Source organism: Tachyglossus aculeatus, chromosome 4 (assembly GCF_015852505.1).
Source record: "Tachyglossus aculeatus isolate mTacAcu1 chromosome 4, mTacAcu1.pri, whole genome shotgun sequence".
NCBI lineage: Eukaryota > Metazoa > Chordata > Mammalia > Monotremata > Tachyglossidae > Tachyglossus > Tachyglossus aculeatus.
In genome coordinates this window covers 96,046,661-96,069,064 of record NC_052069.1, presented here as the reverse complement: position 1 = coordinate 96,069,064, position 22,404 = coordinate 96,046,661, and the positions used below count along the sequence as shown (strand labels likewise).

Genomic DNA, 22,404 nt, shown 5'->3' with positions numbered 1-22,404 from the left:
GTCTCCAAATTCTGTTTTATTGTACTTTTCTATGTGCTTAGTACAGTCAGCACTTATAAAACATTGGTTGTTTTGTCGATATATGTCAGTTGTCTAGGAAAGGTAGCTTTATAGAAAATAACAGAATGTAAATTAATAGAAAGTCTATAAAACACCTACAGAGTTTTAAATTACCAATTTAGGAAATAGGCAATACAGTGAGGTGTGTGTTCTATTTGAAATACTGAGATGCTTATTCATACTTCTGAGTCTTTCATACTATCATTTTACATCAGTAGTGTTTCCTCTGTGCAGAGCACTGTACTGAAGTGAGAACAGACCCTATCATTTGAGGGGCTCAAATTAAAGTTTCTGTGGAAGAAATAAAGTGAAAATTCCAATAAATATTATAAAGAGAATGATGATAATACAAAGCTATTTATAACAGCCTTAGAGATGCTCTTCTATTACAGATATTTTTGCCAATAACAATGAACTGTCCTTCATCAAATTAATAACTGTAATAGTTTCCTTTATCAAATTAATACCTGTAATAGTCTTAGAATTTTGGGAGCAGATTTTAGGATTTAGAAAATCAGCTGGTCCAAAATTACAAGATTGCTGGCAGAGTTTGGTACATTTTTAAGTTTAGAGCCTGTTTTATAAGCTGAATTATTTTAACTTTCAATTTGTGTTTTTCTAGATCTAAAGGTGGTCCACAAATTGCTTATGAGCGAAGCTTTAGGTGGAAACTTGCTCACTTCCGTTATTTGTGTCAGGTACTTATAAAAAAAAAAAGACCGTTCAGAAATATTTGCCCTTTCAGATACACACATATGACTTATGTGATATTATTTGTTTCTAGTCCAATGCACTACCCAGCCATGTGAAGATCAATGTGTCCCGGCAGACATTGTTTGAGGACTCCTTCCAACAGGTACTATTATATTGATTTTTATGAACATTACTGAAACATTGCTGAAGAAAATCAGTATTTATCCTCCTTAAAATGGATTCAGTGAATCATTTTTAGAAGGTTAATTGTATTTGTAGAGGTTTCTAATTTATTCTAACTTTAATATTTCCTGTGAGACCTATAGAAAATACAAAAATCTTGTGTTGCCTTTAAGCTGGTAAGCATGTGATACGAATGCTTACTGGAGATGCAGCTAAACAGTCTAATGACTGAAAAGCAGAGCTTGGGGAGGGGAGCTGTTGGTAGAAGCGAAATGTACACTATCTGCGTAGGCAGTACTCTTGGTTATCCACATTTGGATTCCCTGTCCCCTCCACTCTCTGATTTCTTCCTTCCACGCAAACCTTTTGAAATTTTGACATGGGCAATTTATGTGAATTTACAAATCAGGGACACCTTTCTGGAGTAGCTGCTTCCTCTAATTCATTAGAATTCATAGGGGCATGGCTAATTTCTGTTGGGCCTACAGCAGGTGTGGCCAAGGTCATACATCTGGAGAATCCAAATTCTTCTCTTCTAAAAAAACAAAACAAAACAAAACAAAAAAACAAAAAAAACTAGATGGATTGCTGATTGAGTTTAGAAGAAAAAAACAGGATTAAAGAGGACGTGCTAACTGTGTGTTTGCTTATGTTACTAGATAATGGCTTTAAAACCCTATGACTTGAGGAGGAGATTGTATGTAATATTCAGAGGAGAAGAAGGGCTTGATTATGGTGGTTTGGCAAGGTAAAATCCACAGATCTTCCATGAAGTCCTTGAAAGATGATTTAGCTAGTGATTTGAAATAAAAAATATACTTTTTATGATTTTTAATTTTGTTTAAAATGTCTTGCCAACCAAGTTCAGAACTTTTTTTCTAAGAAGTTAACTGTAATATTGCAAAAATACAGTCATTTGTGCTATCAGGTGAAGGTTTGTGTTCTTGGAAAACTTAATATGGGAAAATTGTGTTAGCATAATAACCATTTATTCAGTGGGAATTAATGGTTTTGAAGATATTCCACCCCATGACTGATATGTTTCCATCAAATTTGTATATTATATCCACCACTATTAAAAATGGTTTCACCCTGTCATTCATTATTATTTTGCTGTGTTAAATATTGTAAGGCTGTAAAAACAAATCCGAAGTTCTGCACTATAGAATAAGGCAGAGCCTGGGAAGTGTAGCAACATAAGCACAACTGTCTCTTTCATAGCTGAATCTATTTGCTTTGATCTGTAAATAATGGTGGGATTTATTAGGCAATATGGAAAGCATCATGTTAAGGACTGGGTTAGATGCGAGATAATCAGATGTAGTATACAATTCCTGCCCCAAACCAAGCTCACAGTTTAAGGGAAGGAGAATAGGTATTGTAATCCCCCTTTTATAGATGAGGAAACTGAGACACGGAGAGGTTAAATGATTTGTTCACTGTCACATGCAGGCAAATGGTGGAATTGGGATGAAGAACCCAGGTCTCCTGGCTTTCCAGGCCTGTGCTCTTTCTACTAGGCTAAGCTGCAAGTTTCACTAGAACAGACTCACTCTATGTGAAGAAGTTCCCTAATTCTTCTATGGTGGTGTATCCAAAGCATTTAATGAAAACAAGTGTTTCAAATGAAATGACCATATATGGAATTTTGACACAAAAGCCGGAATTCTGACAGTCTTTTAAGTGTATATATTTGATAGATTTTTCTGCCTACTGAGATACTGTAGTGGAAGGCTATGTGTTACACCAAAACAAATCCAGTATTCTGTCTCTCATGTAGAGAATGGTTTTTCCTGCTTTCCCACGAGGTTCTGAATCCTATGTATTGTTTATTTGAATATGCTGGTAAGAGCAATTACTGCCTGCAGATAAATCCAGCATCAACAATCAATCCAGATCATCTTTCATATTTTTGTTTCATCGGGCGCTTTATTGCTATGGTAAGTTCTTGACTTTAAAGCTATTTTAAGTTTTGTGACCGTCACTTTCTAACTTTTGAAGTTTCACTGGTCTTTTTTTAATGTCTGTATTTTAATTGCTTTCAAGTAGAAGTAAAAACTCTGCTGGGCAGAATGATATACTGGAAGATGCATAGGGGTGTAGTCTTAATGTCACCGAGAGACTTTAGGCAATTGGCTCAACTTCGCTGTGTCTCAATTTCTTCATCTGTAAAATAGGGATTAAGTACGTATTCTCCCTCTTAGACTGTGAGTGCATTCATTCATTCATTCAATTGTATTTATTGAGCGCTTACTGTGTGCTCTGCACAGTAAGCAGAGCTTACTCTTACTCTGCAGTGCTCTGCACTGTACTAAGCACTTGGGAAGTACAAGTTGGCAACATATAGAGATGGTCCCTACCCAACAGTGGGCTCACAGTGTAGAAGGGAGAGACAAAACAAAACATATTAACAAAATAAATAGAATAGTAAATATGTACAAGTAAAATGAATAGAGTAATAAGTCTGTACAAACATATATATGGGTGCTGTGGGGAGGGGAAGGAGGTAGGGCGGGGGGAGGGGGAGAGGAATTGGGGGGCTCAGTCTGGGAAGACCTCCTGGAGGAGGTGAGCTCTCAGTAGGGCTTTGAAGGGAGGAAGAGAGCTAGCTTGGCGGATGTGCAGGTGGAGGGCATTCCAGGCCAGGGGGAGGACGTGGGCCAGGGGTCGGCGACAGGACAGGCAAGAACGAGGCACAGTAAGGAGGTTAGCGGCAGAGGAGCAGAGAGTGTGGGCTGGGCTGTAGAAGGAAAGAAGGGAAGAGAGGTAGGAGGGGGCGAGGTGATGGAGAGCCTTGAAGCCGAGGGTGAGGAGTTTTTGCCTGATGTGTAGGTTGATTGGTAGCCACTGGAGATTTTCGAGGAGGGGAGTAACATGCCCAGAACGTTTCTGCATAAAGATGATCTGGGTAGCAGCGTGAAGTGTAGGTTGAAGTGGGGAGAGACAGGAGGATGGGAGATCAGAGAGGAGGCTGATGCAGTAATCCAGTCGGGATAGGATGAGAGATTGAACCAGTAGGGTGGCAGTTTGGATGGAGAGGAAAGGGTGGATCTTGGCGATGTTGCGGAGGTGAGAGCGGCAGTTTTTGGTGACGGATTGGATGTGAGGGGTGAACGAGAGAACAGAGTTGAGGATGACACCAAGGTTGTGGGCTTGTGAGACGGGAAGGATGGTAATGCCATCAACAGTGATGGGAAAGTCAGGGAGAGGGCAGGGTTTGGGAGGGAAGATAAGGAGTTCAGACTTGGACATAATTGAGTTTTAGATGGCAGGCAGACATCCAGATGGAGATGTGTTGAAGGCAGGAGGAGGCACGAGCCTGAAGGGAGGGAGAGAGAGCAGGGGCAGAGATGTAGATTTGGGTGTCATCAGCGTAGAGATGATAGTTGAAGCCGTGGGAGCGAATGAATTCACCAAGGGAGTGAGTGCAGATAGAGAACAGAAGGGGACCAAGAACTGACCCTTGAGGAACCCCTACAGTAAGGGGATGGGAGGGGGAGGAGGAGCCCGCAAAAGAGACTGAGAATGAATGGCCGGAGAGATGAGGAGAACCAGAAGAGGACAGTGTCTGTGAAGCCAATGTTGGCTAGCATGTTGAGGAGAAGGGGTGGTCAACAGTGTTGAAGGCAGCTGAGAGGTCGAGGAGGATTAGGATAGAGTAGGAGCCGTTGGATTTGGCAAGCAGGAGGTCATTGGTGACCTCTGAGAGGGCAGTTCTGGTGGAATGTAGGGGACGGAAGCCAGATTGGAGGGGGTCGAGGAGAGAGTTGGCGTTGAGGAATTTGAGGCAGCGAGTGTAGACAACTCGTTCAGGGAATTTGGAAAGGAATGGTAGGAGGGAGATAGGGCGATAACTAGAAGGGGAGTTGGGGTCAAGAGAGGGTTTTTTTAGGATGGGGGAGACGTGGGCATGTTTGAAGGTAGAGGGGAAGGAACCAGTGGCGAGTGAGCGGTTGAAGATGGAAGTTGAGGGGAGGAGGGACGGAGTGAGAGATTTCATAAGATGAGAGGGAATGGGGTCAGTAGCACAGGTGGCCAGAGTAGCACTTGAGAGGAGGGAGGAGATCTCATCTGAGGATACTGCTGGGAAGGATGGAAGAGTAGCGGAGACGGTGCATGCAGGACAGGTACTGTGTCTGACCTGATTACGTTGTATCTACTCTCGAATTTAGCACAATGCATTGTGCTTACAAATCATTATTATTTTAAGGGTATCCCCAAATATCACAGAAGAAATTTTAACATGATCAGTCAGTAGCATTTATTGAGTGCTTTCTATGTGCAGAGCAGCGTACTTGGGAGAGTTAGTAGACACAATTCTTCCTCTTAAGGAGTTTATGACCTAACAGGGGAGACAGACATTGAAATAAATTACAGGTAGGGGAAGTACCTTAGTACAAAGATGCATGCGTAGGTGAAGCAGTAGTTATGGATAATACAATGGGGAAGGAAATGAAAGTTTAGTCAAAGAAAGCTTCCTAGAGGAGATATGTAATGAAATGTTCCAGATTTTCAAAAACAGAGGATTTCTTTAAGTTCTCATTTAAATAATGGTAACTGAAGCAGCATAGCCTAGATGATCAGGTATGCGCCTGGGAGCCAGAGGACCTGGGTTCTAATCCCAGCTCTTCCACTAGCCTGGTCTGTAACCATGAACAAATCACTTGATTTTTCTGTGCCTCAATTTCCTCAACTGTAAAATGGGGGTTAAGACTGAGCCCTTTGTGGGACATTGACTGTGTTCTACCTAATTAACCTGAACCTACCCCAGGACATAAAACAGTGCTGACATAAAGTGCTAAACAAGTACTATTAAAAAAAAGTTGGGTTTTGTGTGTCTATGAAAAAAACCCAGTTTCTAATACTGTTTCTATTGTACAAGGTTGGAATTACTCCCAGATATTATACCAAAAGCCAGGTATCACTTTCTGAATTAATTATTATATATATGTTTTAATCTCTGACCAAATTATCTCTTTCACTCTCTAGTTCTTAAATTCCTTTGCCGCTAGTGTGATTTATGTAATTCAGTGTTAATTTTGCTTTTCCAGAGAACTTCAAGTCCATTAATATCACCCCCCACCACCACCGACACACACATACACACACATTGTAAGCCCTTTGTGGTCAGGGATTGTCTCTCTTTATTGCTGTATTGTCCTTTCCAAGTGCTTAGTACAGTGCCCTCAAACAGTAATCGCTCAGTAATATGATAGAATGAATGAATTGTTTCTCTAAGTACATTAATTGTTAATGATCCCCCATGTCTCTAGAACTCTTAGCTCATTATGGACAGGGAACATGTCTACCAAGCACATAGTACAGAGCTCTGCAAACAGTAAACACTCAATAAATACCACTGATGATGATGAATGAAAGGTTCAGTAGAGGAGAAAATATGTGTTGTTGTGAAGCGTTTTTTTTTTAAGTCAGGCAGAGTAGAATGTAATTCACTTCTAGGATAGAGAATCCATTTGTGGTAACTTATGTGTATTTAGCAATTTAAGTAGTCTAATTCCTTTAGAACTTCTGGAAGGATGCTTATTAGGCCTTATGATTTACTGCAGTTCATTTTCTTACACTAAAAATAACTTAAAACACATTCTAGAGTAGAGAAGCAGAATGGCCTAATGAAAGGTGTGTGGGCCTGGGAGTCAGAAGATTTGGGTTCTGCTCTTGGTTCTGCAAATTTTCTGCTCTGTCATATGGGGCAAGCCACATAACTGCTCTGTGTTTCAATTTCCTCATCTGTAGAATGGGGATTCAATACCTGTTCTAATCAGTGGTGTTCGAGCACTTACTGAGTGCAGAGCACAAGACTAAGCCCTTTGGAGAGTACAATACAAAAGAGTGGTAGACTCATAACCTGTCTTCTTCTTAGACTATGATCCCCTCTTAGAACAGTTCTTGGCGTGTAGTAAGCACTTAACAAATACTATTATTATTATAATCACTTGGGGAACAACAAGAATTAAAGTAAGTGATTTTGAAGAGGCTGATAATGTTTAATGGTTCTATAGTACCTTTCTCTTGCCTTTGATATGAGTGTAAGCAATCTCTACTCACTCTTGGGATGTATGTTATCCAATAGTAAATAGTAATTATGATACTATGTTAAGCACTGGGGTAGATTCAAATTAATCAGATTAGACAAGGTCCCTATTCCATATGGCACTCACAGTCTTTATCCCCATTTTACAGATGAGACAAAGAGGCACAGAGAAGTTCAGTGACTTGCCCAAAGTCACACAGCAGACAAGTGGAAGAGGCGGGATTAGAACCCAGATCCTTCTGACTTCCAGGCCTGTGCTCTGTCCAGTAGGCCACACTGCTTCTCTTAAAACTCAGTTACTATAAAATAAGTTTTAGAAAACATTCTAGATCTTCAGAGGCAAAATGGAGTCATATTAAAATGAAAATTCACAATAATCTAATGAACTAAAACAGAGTTCCTTTTTGTAGTCATGCTTCCCCAACCCCACTAAAGTGTTATTTAAAAAATTAAAAAAAGTGATTGTCTAAGTAACTTAAAAGCATTGGTAACCTTTGTTTTATGCACATTAGTTAATTTGCCTTGCTTTTAGCATCTGTTTTATAATATAATTAGATGATATAAAGAGTCAGTTCTTGATTAATATGTAATAAGAAATAGATCCGTTTTTACAACTGGTTAATCAATCGTATTTATTCAGCGCTTACTGTGTGCAGAGCACTGTACTGAGCACTTGGGAAGTACAAGTTGGCAACATATAGAGACAGTCCCTACCGAACAGTAGGCTCACAGTCTAGAAGATTGTGGTTAAGCACAATATTGATAGGCAGGAGAACTGTGGTACTGGGACTTTCTTCTAATATAGGAGGAAGGAATGTAACTCTTTAACTTGCATATTGGGTTAACATTAGACCCTTGAATTTGAGCTCTCAAAATTTGTTTTTGTCCTTTCATTTGATATGCCCCTCTGAGAAGTGATGGTGATTTATGTCAGCTACTCTGTGCCTTTTGGGCTATTTAGAGAATTTTTTGTAGCTCATTTATCTGTGAGGTCTGAAAAGAAATAATCATTTGTATTTATACCTGTAAATAAATAAATACGTAATTTTTTGGCAGGCACTCTTTCATGGCAAATTTATTGACACTGGTTTTTCGCTGCCATTCTACAAACGAATGTTAAGTAAGAAGCTTACAATTAAGGATTTGGAATCTATTGATACGGAATTTTACAACTCTCTTATTTGGATAAGGTTTGTGGATGTGTTTTTTTTTCAAATGTGCATTTTTAAAAATTAATTCATACTTTTGGTTTATGTAAATTTAATATTTTCCTTTACCTAGAGACAACAATATTGAAGAATGTGGATTAGAAATGTACTTTTCTGTTGACATGGAGATACTGGGCAAAGTTACTTCTCATGATCTGAAATTGGGAGGCTCCAATATCCTGGTAACTGAGGAGAACAAAGAAGAATATATTGGGTAGGATAACTAATATATACAAAACCTTCTTAGAGAAGAACTTTATTCTGGAGGGAGGTCACAATAGAATTCCATAAATAACCAAAGGTTCTGAATGATGAGGTTCATTTTAAACATTCTTTGCACAAAATGTAGCTTCAGAGTTTGTAGTTCTTATTGGTTCTCATTTTACACTTTATCCAAGAACTATGCTTAGCCTTCCCTCTTCATATCCAACAAATGATTACTCTCTACCCACCTTTCAAAGCCTTATTGAAAACACATTTCCTCCAAGAGGGCTTCCCCAAAGCCCTCGTTTTCACTTCTCCCACTCCTTTCTGCATCGACTTTGCACTTGGATTTGCACCCTTTAGTCACACCTCCCTCAGCCCCATGACACTTATATAAATATCTGTAATATATTTATTCCTTTTAGTGCCTGTCTCCCCATCTAGACTGTAAATTTGTTGTGGGCAGAGAACATGTCTGCCAACTCTGTTTTATTGTACTCTCCCAAGTGCTTAGTGCAGCACTCTGCACACAGTAAGCCCTCAGTAAATATGCTTGATTAGCATTTTGCACCTCTTTTCTCTGAACTACCAAGAGCCAGCAACATTACATTGGTTTTTGTGGAAAACTTCTGCTGTTATGACAAATTGAAGAGGCAGAGTGGCCAATGAATTTATTAGCCACCTCTGTTTTTCTGGTTTCCTTTCTGATAGTGAGGATAACATAACAATCAATCAATTATATTTATTGAGTGCTTACTGAGTGCACAGCACTGTATTAAGCGCTTGGGAGAGTACAATATAACAGACGCATTTTCTGACCACATCGAGCTCATAATCTAGAGGAGGAGACAGACATTAATATAAATAAGTAAATAATGAGTATGTACATAAGTACTGTGGGGCTGCGAGGGGGCATGAGTGAAGGGAGCAAGTCATAACGACACAGAAGGGAGTGGAAGAAAAGGAAAGGAGGGCTTAATCAGGGAAGGCCTCTTGGAGAAGGTGTGCTTTCAATAAGGCTTTGAAGATAGGAAGAGTAATTGTCTGTCAGATATTAAAGAAGGTGGGTGTTCCAGGCCAGAGGCAGGATGTGGATGAGAGGTCGGCAGCGAGGTAGACAAGATGGAGGTACAGTGAGTAGGTTGGCATTAGAGGAGTGAGGTGTATGGGCTGGGTTGTAGTAGGTGAAGAGTGAGGTGAGGAAGGAGGGAGCCCGGTGATTGTTTTAAAGCAGTCGAACATCTGCTTCTCCCTTCTACTATAGGGTATTGTCCTTTAGTTCTTCAGGAGGAATTGGCTTCAGTCCTTTTGTGTTACCCTTTCTGTTCTGCACCTCCTGAGTTATGTTAACAAATTGCTTTAATTGGTATATTTTGCTCATTCCTTTTAAAAAGTTTTCATGATGTTTATTTTAGTCATTCTCCAATTGGCAAATATGTTTTTCTTCTTCATATACATTGTTTGGGGTGCCAGGAATATATTTAATTGTCTTTTTGAAAAACTGTTTTACCTTTTTTCTGCTCTATAGATTGTTCAAGGATTGATTTATAATCTGCCTGAGTAGAACCCTCATCCAGAATGCATTATACTAAAATGTGCATATACATTCTGTGCATAGCCCCAGCTCTTCCACGAAGACAAACAGGGAGAGTGCAGTTTGGCAAGAAGAGCTCTTTTTTCAAGTTTGTGGTTCAACCCAGAGTGCCAATTTTTGATTTTGAGTGCAGAGGTGACCTTGGAGCAGAGCATCCAGAGGGGAGAGCAAAAGAGGAAAGGGAGGAAAAAAAAGGAACTTGAAGGGAAGGAGCTAGGCCGGGGAAAAGGGAATGGGAGTTGGAGAGACAGAGAAAGAGTAGGAAAGTGAAAGAGAGTCTGGGGAGGGAGAAGAAGGTCAAGGTACTCACTGTTGCCGCTGTGGTGGTTCTCACCTTACCAGAGCTATTTAGAGACTTGTGGGGATGAGCTGTCCACCTGTCTTCACCTGTCTTGATCTACCCAAGCAGCCTGGGGGACTCTTTGGGAACCCAGTGGGATTCAGATCCTTGGACCTGTGGGCTGGTTTTCCTAATCAATTAGTGGTTTTTACTGAGTGTCCACTCTGACCCCATTGGTCATGGTGTCGAGGTGGCAGCAGGCACTCGGCTGAGAAGGGTCTGGAGCCACATCTTTGCAGGCTTTGGAAAAACAGCGTGGTGTAATGGATGGAGCAGGGGCCGGGGAATCAGAAGGTAATGGGTTCTAATCTCATCTCCACCACTTGTCTCCTGTGTGACCTTGGGCAAGTCACTTTACTTTTCTGTGCCTCAGTGACCTCATCTGTAAAATGGGGATTGAGACTGCGAGCCCCCTAATGGAACAGGGACTGTGTCCAACTCGATTTTCCACCCTAGCGCTTAGTCTAGTGCCTGGCACATAGTAACTGCTTAACAAATGCCATCATTATCATTATTTAAACTTGTCTTATGGCTCTGGAGCGCCATCCCCTGCTGTATCCTCTGAGAATGCCGCCAGCAGGAGAGATGGGGGGAACCGGGGAAAGGCAAGGCCAGGAGTTGGCTTGCCTTCACCCGGCCTTGGGACCCTATAAGAATAGGAAAAGTGGTATTAGCCTTCTGCTCCTTCCCGTTTTGGTTCTGCCCTCTATTAATTAATCAGTGGTACTGGGAGAGTACACCACAGTTGGCAGACAAGTTACACAATCCTTTCTCCCTTACCTCCCCACCTCACACCAACAAACATCTGAAGTCAATCTTGTTTGCAAATCATAGTTTTAGCATCGAAATGCTGAGTTGTAGCAATTTATGGCAGATTTCACTTTTGTCTGCAAAGAGAAGACAGGTTTATTTGATAAACTAGTTATGAATGCTTGTGTCTGAGTCTTACTGAAACTCAGCTATAATAGTGTTAATAATTCCTCTAAAAATGAGTAGTTTATGTAATAATTAAAAGGAGAAGAGTGAATACAGAGCCTCATAGGGATCAAAATGCCACAGGACGCTCCAGTATTTTCCTCATTTCATCATCAGTCGTGTTTATTGAGCGCTTACTATGTGCAGAGCACTGTACTAAGGGCTTGGGAAGTACAAATTGGCAACATATGGAGACAGTCCCTACCCAACAGTGGGCTCACAGTCTAAAAGGGGGAGACAGAGAACAAAACCAAACATACTAACAAAGTACAACAAATAGAATAGATATATACAAGCAAAATAAATAAATAGAGTAATAAATACGTACAAACATATATACATATATACATTTCAGCGTCTTGTTTTGAAAATGTTTTTGTCTTTCAGGTTAATGGCAGAATGGCGCTTTTCTCGAGGCGTGCAAGAGCAGACCAAAGCGTTTTTAGATGGTTTTAATGAAGTTGTTCCTCTTCAGTGGCTTCAGTATTTTGATGAAAAGGAATTGGAGGTCAGGTTCTCTTTGGCTGAAGTCCTTATTTTAGGATTGGAAATGTTGAATGTGTATTCGTTGTGGGCAGGGAATGTGTTTGTTATATTGTTGTATTGTCCTCTACCAAGTGCTTAGAACAGTGTTCTGCACACAGTAAGTGCTCAGTAAGTACGATTAACAGTTTTGAGTTCCAGATCTCACTGATCCACCTCCAGGCACCCAAGTTGAGTGAGAGGATTGTCCTGGGGCATCAGCCAGCCAGAAGAGCAGCAACACTAGCACTTATTTCCTGGGCAGATCCCCTATAAGCAGGGTCCTCAGAGGGAGGGGGGCTTCTGCAGGTCAGACCAGGGGCCTGGACCTCAGAGAAAACTGTGGAAATCTCCATCTTGAGTTTGAGGGCCTTTCCTGAAGGTTTGCTTTAGAACATGTTGTATTGCAAAAGCATAAAAATAGAAGTAGCAAAACCCAGGAACCAGGTAGTTCACATGTGTGTGTGTTGTACATATATAGATATAGTTGAAATGAGCATGTAAATAACACGAAATCCCCCAACAAACTGCAAATGAAATTCTTAGCTCCCACTATTACAGTTGTGTCAACCTCACTGGCTGTTAGAGCCCTAAGCTAACACCCCTATCCTGGCCATGCAGAGGGAGTACAAATTGACAGGTTAAATTTTGGGTGGATGTCGGCTCATCTTTATCCCTCTGGCCTTTTGGCACATGTTTAGGTGGGAGGAGTGGATTGATCATAGCTAATCGATCCCTGACCTCAATTCCTTCACTTTTTTGATGACACTGCAGTCTCGCTGGGGAAGAGGCAGAGCAGAAGGCTGCTAGTGCTTCTTGCTCCACCTCAACTGGTTCCAGCCCCAGATGGTTCTCCTAAGGATACTGTGTTGTTGGTGACTGCTGGCACAGCCAAGCAATTGCTTTTTTTTTTTTCAAAATGAACTTTCAAGGCTAATATAGTGTAATAGCCCAAAGCCAATTCTGTTTTTCTCAATTTTGCATCACTGGTTATCCAGACTTAGAGAGAAAAACAGCATGGCCTCGTGGGAAGAGCACAGGCCTGGGAGACAGAAGACCTGGTTTCTAATCCTAGCTTGGCCACTTGTGTCTCAGTTCCCTCATCAGCAAAATGGGGAATCAGTTCCTGGCCTCCTTCCTACTTAGAATGTGAGGACCTGGTTATGTTGTATATACTCTAGTGCTTAATACAGGTCTTGGCATGTAATAAGAGCCTAACAAATACCACAATCAGTATTGTAGAGAGTGAATTCATAAACATTCATTTTGAAAAGATCCTCAGTTATCTGCCTGAGTTAGCTACATGGCCTTACTTCTCAGTGACCCTTTTTCCTGCAGTTTCTGGGTTTCTTGTGGACACTACAGGAGGCAGAAGGATAAAATGAGATTGGTCCACTTTGGGCCCAGAAAACAAATATGTTTCACGTTTCAATTTAACATGCAGCTCATGTTTAAAAACTTACTATTTTCTTAAAGTTTAAGACTCTAACATTCACCGTCTTTGTGTAAAAATCAATATTTTATAATTTTAAAAATGTGATTTGTACTATGAATTTGTAGAACATTGGGCATTCAAATTTTAATGAGTAGTTAATATAATAGAGCATTTCACAGGTGAAATACCCATTTGAACTTTGTCCTTTTAAATACATTTACATTTAAATACTTACACTTTTCATCAGCAAGTGAAGTCTAAATGAATGTTTTGGGGGAAAATATCCTGACATTTTATCAATCAGTAGTAGCTGAGTATCTGTGGGCAGAGCACTGTGCTTATTCACTTCTACAGTAGAAGACAGAAGAAGCAGCATGGCTTAGTGGCAAGAGCATGGGCTTGGGAGTCAGAGGACGTGGGTTCTAATCTCAACTCTGCCACTTGTCTGCTGTGTGATGTTGGGCAAGCCATTTAACTTCTCTGTGCCTGTTACCTCGTGTGTAAAATGGGGATTAAGACTATGAACCCCACGTGGGACAGCGTGATTACCTTGTATCTATCCCAGTGCTTAGAACAGTACTTGGCACATAGTAAGCGCTTAACAAATTCCTTAATTATTATTATTAAGGAGATTTCACTCTACCTGGGGACACAGACATTAATCATTTATTGAGGACTTACTGTGTGCAGAGCACTGTACTAAGCATTTGAGAGAGTACAATACAACAGCACTGGTAGACACATTCCCTGCCCACAAGAAGCACATAAAATACTACTCAAGTCATTGTGGACATGGAACGTGTCTATCATCTCTGTTGAATTGTATTCTCCCAGGTGCTTTGTACAGTGCTCTGCATACAATAAGTGCTCAGTAAATACCATTGATACAGACTAAGCCCCAATTGAAACAGGGACTGTGTCCAACCTGATTATCTCAGTTCTGCCCCAGCGTTTAGCATTGTACTTTACACGTTACTAATGCCTAACAAATACCTAAATGAACCCTACAAATAGGAGCCAGGGTGCAGACAGTTATAAAATGAAAAGTGATCTCTACTAAAAAAGCATAATGAGAAGTAGTGAATGCGAAAGTGCTGAGATGATAGTGCAGATGGGAACTGGGAAGAAGAAAAAATCATCTGTGACAGCCACCTGGAGGAGAGGGGATTTCAGGAGATGAGTTTTTGTAATCCTTTGTGGGCTCAATTTTCTTCAGTGCATAGAACACCACACTTTTAGCTGTGTAGTACAAGCTGTATTGGACCTGTTAGTTGGAATCAATATTTCCCTCACCAACTATCAGGATAATTACTCCTTGTGTTTCTTAATCATGGTTGCTGTTTGTTTCACAGGTTATGTTATGTGGCATGCAGGAGGTCGATTTAGCTGACTGGCAGAGAAATACAGTTTATCGGCATTACACAAGAAATAGCAAGCAGATCATTTGGTTCTGGCAGGTATTTTACATTTTACCATTTCAAAATCAGTTGTTTCCTGGAAAATGTTGGCTTGAGATGTATACTTTTGGAGTCCTTCTGAAAGCATTCTTTTGGCAATATAATAGTATCTCACATTAATATTAGCACTGAGACAATGTATATATGTTTTATACATATATACATATACGTATGTAAAATTTACCAGCATTTCTACCCTAACACTGAATCCACACTTTGGCCTGTCTCTTTTCTGAAGCTAAATACTATTAAGGCCTCCAGCTATCTTATTCCTTTAGGTGTTTAGCAAAATGCACTTTAAGCAGGACTGCATTAGGAGCCACCGATTTTAATGTCTTGAATGCTATCCAGAATCTCAAAGAAAACATTATCATTTCAATAATAATGATAATGATGGTATTTGTAAAGAGCTTACTATGTGCAAAGGACTGTTTTAAGCGCTGTGGGGATACACGGTGATCAGGTTGTCCCACGTGGGGCTCACAGTCTTAATTCCTATTTTACAGGTGAGGTAACTGAGGCACAGAGAAGTTAAGTGACTTGCCCAAAGTCACACAGCTGACATGTGGTAGAACTGGGATTAGAACCCATGACCTCTGACTCCCAAACCCAGGTTCTTTATGCTGAGCCATGTTGCTTCTCTAATATTTTATGCTATTGCAAGGTTGTGTTCTTGAAAGACTTAATGTTTTAGGAAAATTGTCATTTGATACAAATTCCTATATTTTGTCCCAGATTTCTGTTGTTTTATTAACCTGATACCCAAGTACTTAATTTGCTAGGAAGGGGTGATATAAATTCCATTTAATTATTAATCAGCTTGGAGAAACAATGTGGCCTAGTGGAAAGAGCATGGGCCTGGGAATCAAAAGACCCCTTTTCTAATCCCGGCTCTGCCTCTTACCTTGCCATGTGATCATGGGCAAGACATTTAACTTCTCTGTGCCTCAGTTCCCTCATCTGCAAAAGGGGGATTCAGTACCTGTTTTCCCTCCTTCTTAGACTGTGAGCCCCATGTGGGACCTGATTATCTTATATCTACCCCAGTGCTTAATATACATAGTAGGCTCTAACAAATACCAAAGTTATTATTAATCAGATAGTTTTGAAACCTCACTAAGAGGGAATGATGTGGTTTATCAAGAAATCAATTTTTTCTCTTGAATGCCAACTGTGTGCAGCTCACCATTAACAGATGTGATTTCTGGCCTCACTGAGTTTACAGTCTACTGGGGGAGACAGATACTAAGATAATTTACAGATCCGGGAAGAACGGAAAGGGGCTACAAAAGTGAGTTAGTATATAAGCAGTGGTTATGGTATGCTCTCAGGGTGCATAACCAGAACTCAGAAGGAAATCTATCATAATATGGTTTAGAAAAAGTAGAGTATAGGTAATTCCCATAAAATTAACAACTCATATTGTTGGACAAGTATTTTAATTATATGAGAAACGTATGGCAGAGAAGAAAGGGCTCAGGCCTGGGATTCAGACAACCTGTGTTTTAATCCTTGGTCATGGCAGGCAGTGCAACCTTGGGTGAGTCACTTCTCTGTGCCTCAATTTCTTTATAAAATGGGGATCAACTACCTGTTCTCCTTCCCTCTTTAACTTTGACTGAACTGATAATCTTGTATCTACCCCAGAGCTTAGTATCACATTTGGCCATAGTAAGCATTTAACAAAAACCACTTCTTATATGCATTTAATTGCATATAACTTTTTCTTTAGCAAGTTGCTAGCTATGTCATAGTGTCTTTTTACCTCGTCCCTTTCTCCCCAACTCAGTAAATCCATTCAGTTAAATGGTGGTCTGCCTCTTTCCACAGTGCAGGGCACCTGCTCCTCTTGGGAAGTCTCTTCTGAACTGATCAATTCTGTGACCTTATCTTTCGGGTTAGGTGGAGGCCCAGCCCTAATAACCTTACATCACACTTATTCCTGCTTTTAAAATTCCTCCTTTCTCTTGAACTTACGCTGACCAATTTCTTATCACACCATTTCTCTGCCCCCATCATAAATCCACAAGCAATGCCATGTTGGGTCAGCTTAATTGTAGTTTGACTAGGGCCTCAGGATATCTAGAGACCTTCTTGACATCCATCCTCAGAGTTAGGGATAGACTACTTAGCATCTTTAACGTTTCGCTCTAATAGCCCACCACAAGCCCCATGTCCATGAAAATATTTAATGTGAAGGGCACAAAATGAAATTATAATTAAATATTTTTCTACATTGCCAGTGCAAGACTGTGAGCCTGTTGTTGGGTAGGGACTGTCTCTATATGTTGCCAGCTTGTACTTCTCAAGTGCTTAGAACAGTGCCCTGCACACAGTAAGTGCTCAATAAATACGATTGAATGAATGAATGAAGTTATTTCCACTTTATAGTTTTAGGAAAATTACAACAAAGGGGTTCATCATTGAGATTTACTTTAAAAAGAAGAAGTTTGGGCATTCAGATGTGGCTTCCTTTGGGCCTTTTAGGGTTTGGGATTACAGACAAGTGAATACTATTTCAGTTAGTTAAAAATAATTTGAAAGAGAGGAAAAATGTCATATGCATAGAGAAATAATCAAGCTTGTTTTTTACTTGCCTGAAAAAAGTTGTGACCAGAACAGTTACAATTAAGAAAATCATTTAAGGTGAAAAGACTTGGGCTGGATAATATCCAGGGAGAAAGGGAGAGGGAGGAACAGTACTGTTGTTAAGAGAAATCTGGAAGAAACAGATTACCCAAGAGCCTGAAGCTGGATATCAGGTTTTTGTGCTGCAACTGATTGAGAGAAATCATTTTTCTCTTTTCTGGACATTTGAGCTTTCTGACTGCTTAAAACAACCATGGCAACTGTGAACTAACGTAAAATTATAATTGTGAAAGAAAAAATGATGGCATACAGCTGACTCGAGCACAGTAATCTAATGTAAAATTATAATTGTGAAAAAAAATGATGGCATACAGCTGACTCGAGCACAGTAATGCTAAGGAATTTTTTTTAGGTAAAAAAAAAATGACCAAAATAATAGATTTGGAAAATTAATCACCAGTTATTTGAAAATATTCTGGTAAAACCATTAAAAATAATGTTGGCCCCCAACCCTTCCCCCTTCTATTGGCTCACGTTGTTAACACGGCTTTTTACAATGCCCCCAGTTGATCTTGGTTTGGGAAATGGCTCTGGGTTTTGCATTTCAGTGTAAGATAGGTTTAAGCACTCTCTGTTTCAGTTTGTGAAGGAAACGGACAATGAAGTTAGGATGCGATTGATGCAGTTTGTCACCGGAACCTGCCGCCTTCCCTTAGGAGGATTTGCTGAACTCATGGGTAAATTGAAGTCTGTCGATGCTGCTTTGGAGATTTTAGAACTTTTCAGAACAGATCGGGTTATTATTAGATCCCCTTTCAGTTGAATTGCCCTTTGACTGCACCCTAAACCTGGATGTCCTGTCCTGTTCAAGACTCTCCCCAGAATAACTGCTCTGGCTGGGGCTGAAGGCCATATTCTCCTTCCTCTCCTCATCCCTGTCAGGATTAGGTCTTGGCTAGGCTGGATTTGCTCCCCAGACGTTCCCGACAGGCCTTGGCATTGTTCTCCTTGTGAGGTTGGGTAGAGGAGGTCCACAGCAGAGGCTTAACTCTACAGTACTTCTCATCCCCTATTGCGCCTCTTGGTGAGCAGTGGAGAGAGGAATCTAGGCAAAGGATGATGGAGTAGTTCTCACCAAAGATTTTCTGAGGTTCTCATTATGAAGCTGTTTAAAAGCAAAGGTAAAAAAAAAGCCTGCTAAGCCTTATTTTGTTTCTCTATTCAGGAAGTAATGGCCCTCAAAAGTTTTGCATTGAAAAAGTTGGGAAGGAAACCTGGTTGCCAAGAAGTCATACCTGGTAAGTACAAATAAAAATTCCAGTCCTCTCTGTGGTCAGCTCCTGCCAACCTGCCTTCACAAAAAGGCACAAAACCATTTTTTGATCCAATAGCTTATTAAAATAGCCGGCTTACAATGGAATGTATGGCTTTTCACTGTCTAAAATGAGTAAGAGCCATATTTAGAATTAATGCTTTATTCTTCATGGAACTCTTAGTTGTCGGTCTTGAATTTTGTACCTGAGTAAAGAGGAAAATGGTTTTACCAAGTCAGTCAGTCTTGGAATTATAACCTGTAACACTTGTTTCTGGGCTGCTGATCTGGACTAGATTAATTATCAGGGGACCCAGTTTTGGAGGTTTGAGAAGAAGTGGAAAAAAACACCCACACACCCAGGTCATATATAGCCCCATCATAGCCTTGGCTTCTACCTATGTGGCCTTCCTTGATTTGATCCCCTTACTCACCGTTTGCTATCTATCATTTGTATTGACTATTTTCCCCAGTAGTAGCTTCTTGAGGGCAAGAATAATTTTTTCCAAGCACATTAATGCTGTTGATCATAATAATAACTATAGTAATTGTGGTATTTAAGTGCTTACTACGCTTAGAACAGTGCTTTGTACATAGTGCTTAATAAATAGCATTATTATTATTATTATTATTATTATTATTATTATTATTATTATTATTATTATTATTATTACATGCCAGGCACTGTCCTAAACTCTGGGGTAGGTACAGGGCAACTGGGTTGGACATAGTACCTGTCCCACATGGGCTCACGGTCTAGTCCCAGTTTTACAGACGAGGGAACTGAGGCACAGAGAAGTGAAGCAACTTGCCCTGGGTCACATTTAGCAAGCAGTAGTTAGGTTATATTTTTCAAGCTAGCTATACCCCAAAAGTGGTCGATTTTAAACGAACTGATTTGTTTCTGTTCAGTTTCAATCGTTTGGATCTGCCGCCATATAAAAGCTATGAACAACTGAAAGAGAAGCTGCTTTTTGCAATCGAAGAGACAGAGGGATTTGGACAAGAATAAAAGGGGCTCCCTCGCTCAGAAGCTCTGGTATTAAAATACTCAGCCAAGTGAAATTGCACAGAGATTGTATATAAGCTGTTTGTTATGTACAGTGACCTTTCTGGAACTCTAAAAGTATAAATGTCCTCCGTTCTTCCACAGAGATATGCAAAGTAATTCAGCCTTTTCTACTTTATTTATTGCCCCTGGAAATGATGAACCAGGAAAAACCCCACACCCTTAAATTTTAGAGCAGACAAGGGACTTTAAAAAGTGGATGAGTATGGATGCTGAGGGCTCTAGTTTTATAGAGCTCCAAGTGCACGAAGCGTTTCAGCTGGCGAAGCGCCTGATTTGCTTGAACCTTGGCCATACGACCCAGAAGCAAGGGCTGAGGTGCTTCCCGTCCTCACTTCAGCAACCTCTCCCAAGGTTGTTTTACTGCATGGCTCTTCCAAAATGTGTTGTTAAATGGCTTAGGCCAAAACTTACCTTGAGTAGGTAGGAAAATGCTGCTGGCTTTCTGACCTGACAGATGCCTGGTTCTGTCGGTTCCATTTTAAAATCCACCTAACTAGCCGAGCAACCCCTTCTCGGCTACTTGATCGTTATAGCCAAAGTCAAGACGAAACCTTTACTCATGAAATCATGTGTGATAAAGTGAATGTTTAGCCATTGATGCCACTTTCACTTGACTCTCCTGTAGGGCTGGGACAGACTTTATCGAGCAGCATTGAGCTTTGTTTACATGTTACCTGGGGGTAGTGGGTAATCAGGAAAGTTAGAAAAAAATACAAGGGAAATTCTCATACTCTTATAAAAGGTTTTTTTACCTGGTAATTCATAGTAAATGATGTTATTTGAATCTTAGGGGTATTTGAAAGGTGATGTGAACTGTTGCTGCTTTTGTGTTCAGGTTTGGTTCTAAAACCCAAATGGAGTACATAAGATCTGAGACACTCGAAGTGTGAAACTAATAATCTTCTATTAGCATTAAATATTTTCATCCCTCTTTAAATTCATGTAAAATTCATTATACCTGAATTAAGTGTATATCATTCTTGTCATTTTTTTTACGCAGGCCAAGTTATTTTCTGTCCTAAGTGAACATCATTTAGAAACTTTTTAATTGTTTTATCCGTATTGAGGGCATTTGCTGAACAACTGCAAAGATGTGTAACAAATTATAAATCCAAGATGAATTATATTAAATGCTACTTTTAGCAAACTGTGCTTCCTTATTAACAGAATATGAAGATTTAAAGTACCATTTGTATCATGCTTTCAATATGCACTGTAAATTTCATTAACTTATACAAAATTTTGTATACCCATGAAACTGATTTCTTAGATTAAGTGATATCTGTAACATATCAACTATTTCACTACTCACTGAATGCAGAAAATACTGGCATACTACTTATCTTCCCAATACAACAGTGTTTATTTTGCCAAAATTTTATTTTTCTACATATTAACTTAGATTGTGTTCTGCCTTTTTATTCAAAATCCAGTTTCCTTTGTAAAGGTTAAAATAAAAGCAGTGATCAAGGTGCCTGAATAGATTTCTTTTGGATTCGTCTGACACTAAGGAACACATCAGCCTTTCCCTAACCAGAGGTAGGTTTAATAGCTTGTGCAGACTGTAAAACTTTGCCCTAATAATTCATCTAAGCTGTGGATGGAGTTGGAACTGCATCCCTCAGACATGACAAACGTCAGGTGATGAACAATATGCTCCAGTACAACAGATTTAACCAGATAAATTTAGACACAGCAAGAAATTAGTTTGAAGAAGTACATGAAAGAGGAAAATTACAAACTACCTTTTTAGGCAAGTAATTACAGTCAAGCTCTAAGCTCTGCCACTTGTCTGCTGTCTGATCTTGGACAAGTGACTTCACTTCTCTGTGCCTCAGTTACTTCATCTGTAAAATGGGGATTAAGACTGTGAGCCCCATGTGGGACATGGACTGTGTCCAACCAATTAGTTTGTCTACCCCAGCACTTAGTATAGTGCTTGGCACATAGTAAGTGGCTTAACTACCATAAAAAAAAGCCTGGTAGGTGGAGTAGTGGGAGACCAGCCCAGAGGAGAAGAGGCAGGGGAAATCAGGAAAACCTCACTCAGAGGAACCTGCCTCTGCCATGAAGCTCCCTGTGTCATTTTATTCTCTGGCAGAACAGGTCTGATATGGAGTCATCCTACTAGGAAGATGAAAGAGTCACTGAAATAGGCAGGAAAGTTCATTTGCTGTCTAGAAAAGCTGTGAAGGGGAGATTAGATCCTGGCAAAAGGGGCAAATAATTTACACTGTCCTGATCCTGTCAAAGAGCAATCTGAATACAAATTTGGCTGAAGCCCTGGGAGATGAAAACCTTTGCCTTCAGACCCATTCCCACTGCTGTGTGTCCTCCAGCAATCAGGGAGTAGATGCTTATGGAGCTCAAAGGAAGTCCAGTGCCAGAAATGGCTTGAGAAAGTTAGCTATCACACTGACAGAAGAGGGTGGGTGGAAGTAGCCGTCATAAACCCTACAATGTAGCTGCAGGCCTGAGGGGTTGAGTGGATATTGTGGGGGGTGGGGGTGTTGGTATTACCTGTGGATGGTTGGATTCACTGATCTGCAACTGAATTTAATAAGAACACATTTACAGGGCTTTAGGTTATGTGAAAGAACTTGCTGCTTGTACTTTGGGATGAAATTATTTGGGCAGTTATAAATCCACCCCAATAGGGGAGAGACATCATGGAGAAAATAAATGACCATGAGAGGTGGACAGATTAA

General features: G+C 40.2%; 1 protein-coding gene across 4 annotated transcripts in view; it reads left to right on the top strand.

The window, feature by feature from the left end:
• WWP1 (WW domain containing E3 ubiquitin protein ligase 1) overlaps nt 1-21,170 on the top strand; it is a 90,443-nt gene extending 69,273 nt beyond the window's left edge. For 3 of the 4 annotated variants that reach the window (XM_038745833.1, XM_038745832.1, XM_038745835.1), the window contains 11 exons: nt 683-758; nt 845-916; nt 1,596-1,684; nt 2,717-2,876; nt 8,045-8,178; nt 8,270-8,410; nt 11,697-11,817; nt 14,619-14,723; nt 17,953-18,049; nt 18,538-18,610; nt 19,537-21,170. In XM_038745833.1, coding sequence (XP_038601761.1) covers nt 683-758; nt 845-916; nt 1,596-1,684; nt 2,717-2,876; nt 8,045-8,178; nt 8,270-8,410; nt 11,697-11,817; nt 14,619-14,723; nt 17,953-18,049; nt 18,538-18,610; nt 19,537-19,636 — 1,168 coding nt within the window. In that variant the 3' untranslated portion in view covers nt 19,637-21,170. The remainder of the gene's footprint in view (nt 1-682; nt 759-844; nt 917-1,595; nt 1,685-2,716; nt 2,877-8,044; nt 8,179-8,269; nt 8,411-11,696; nt 11,818-14,618; nt 14,724-17,952; nt 18,050-18,537; nt 18,611-19,536) is intronic. The other variant, XM_038745834.1, reaches the window with a different exon arrangement.
• Nucleotides 21,171-22,404: the final 1,234 nt, after the last annotated feature.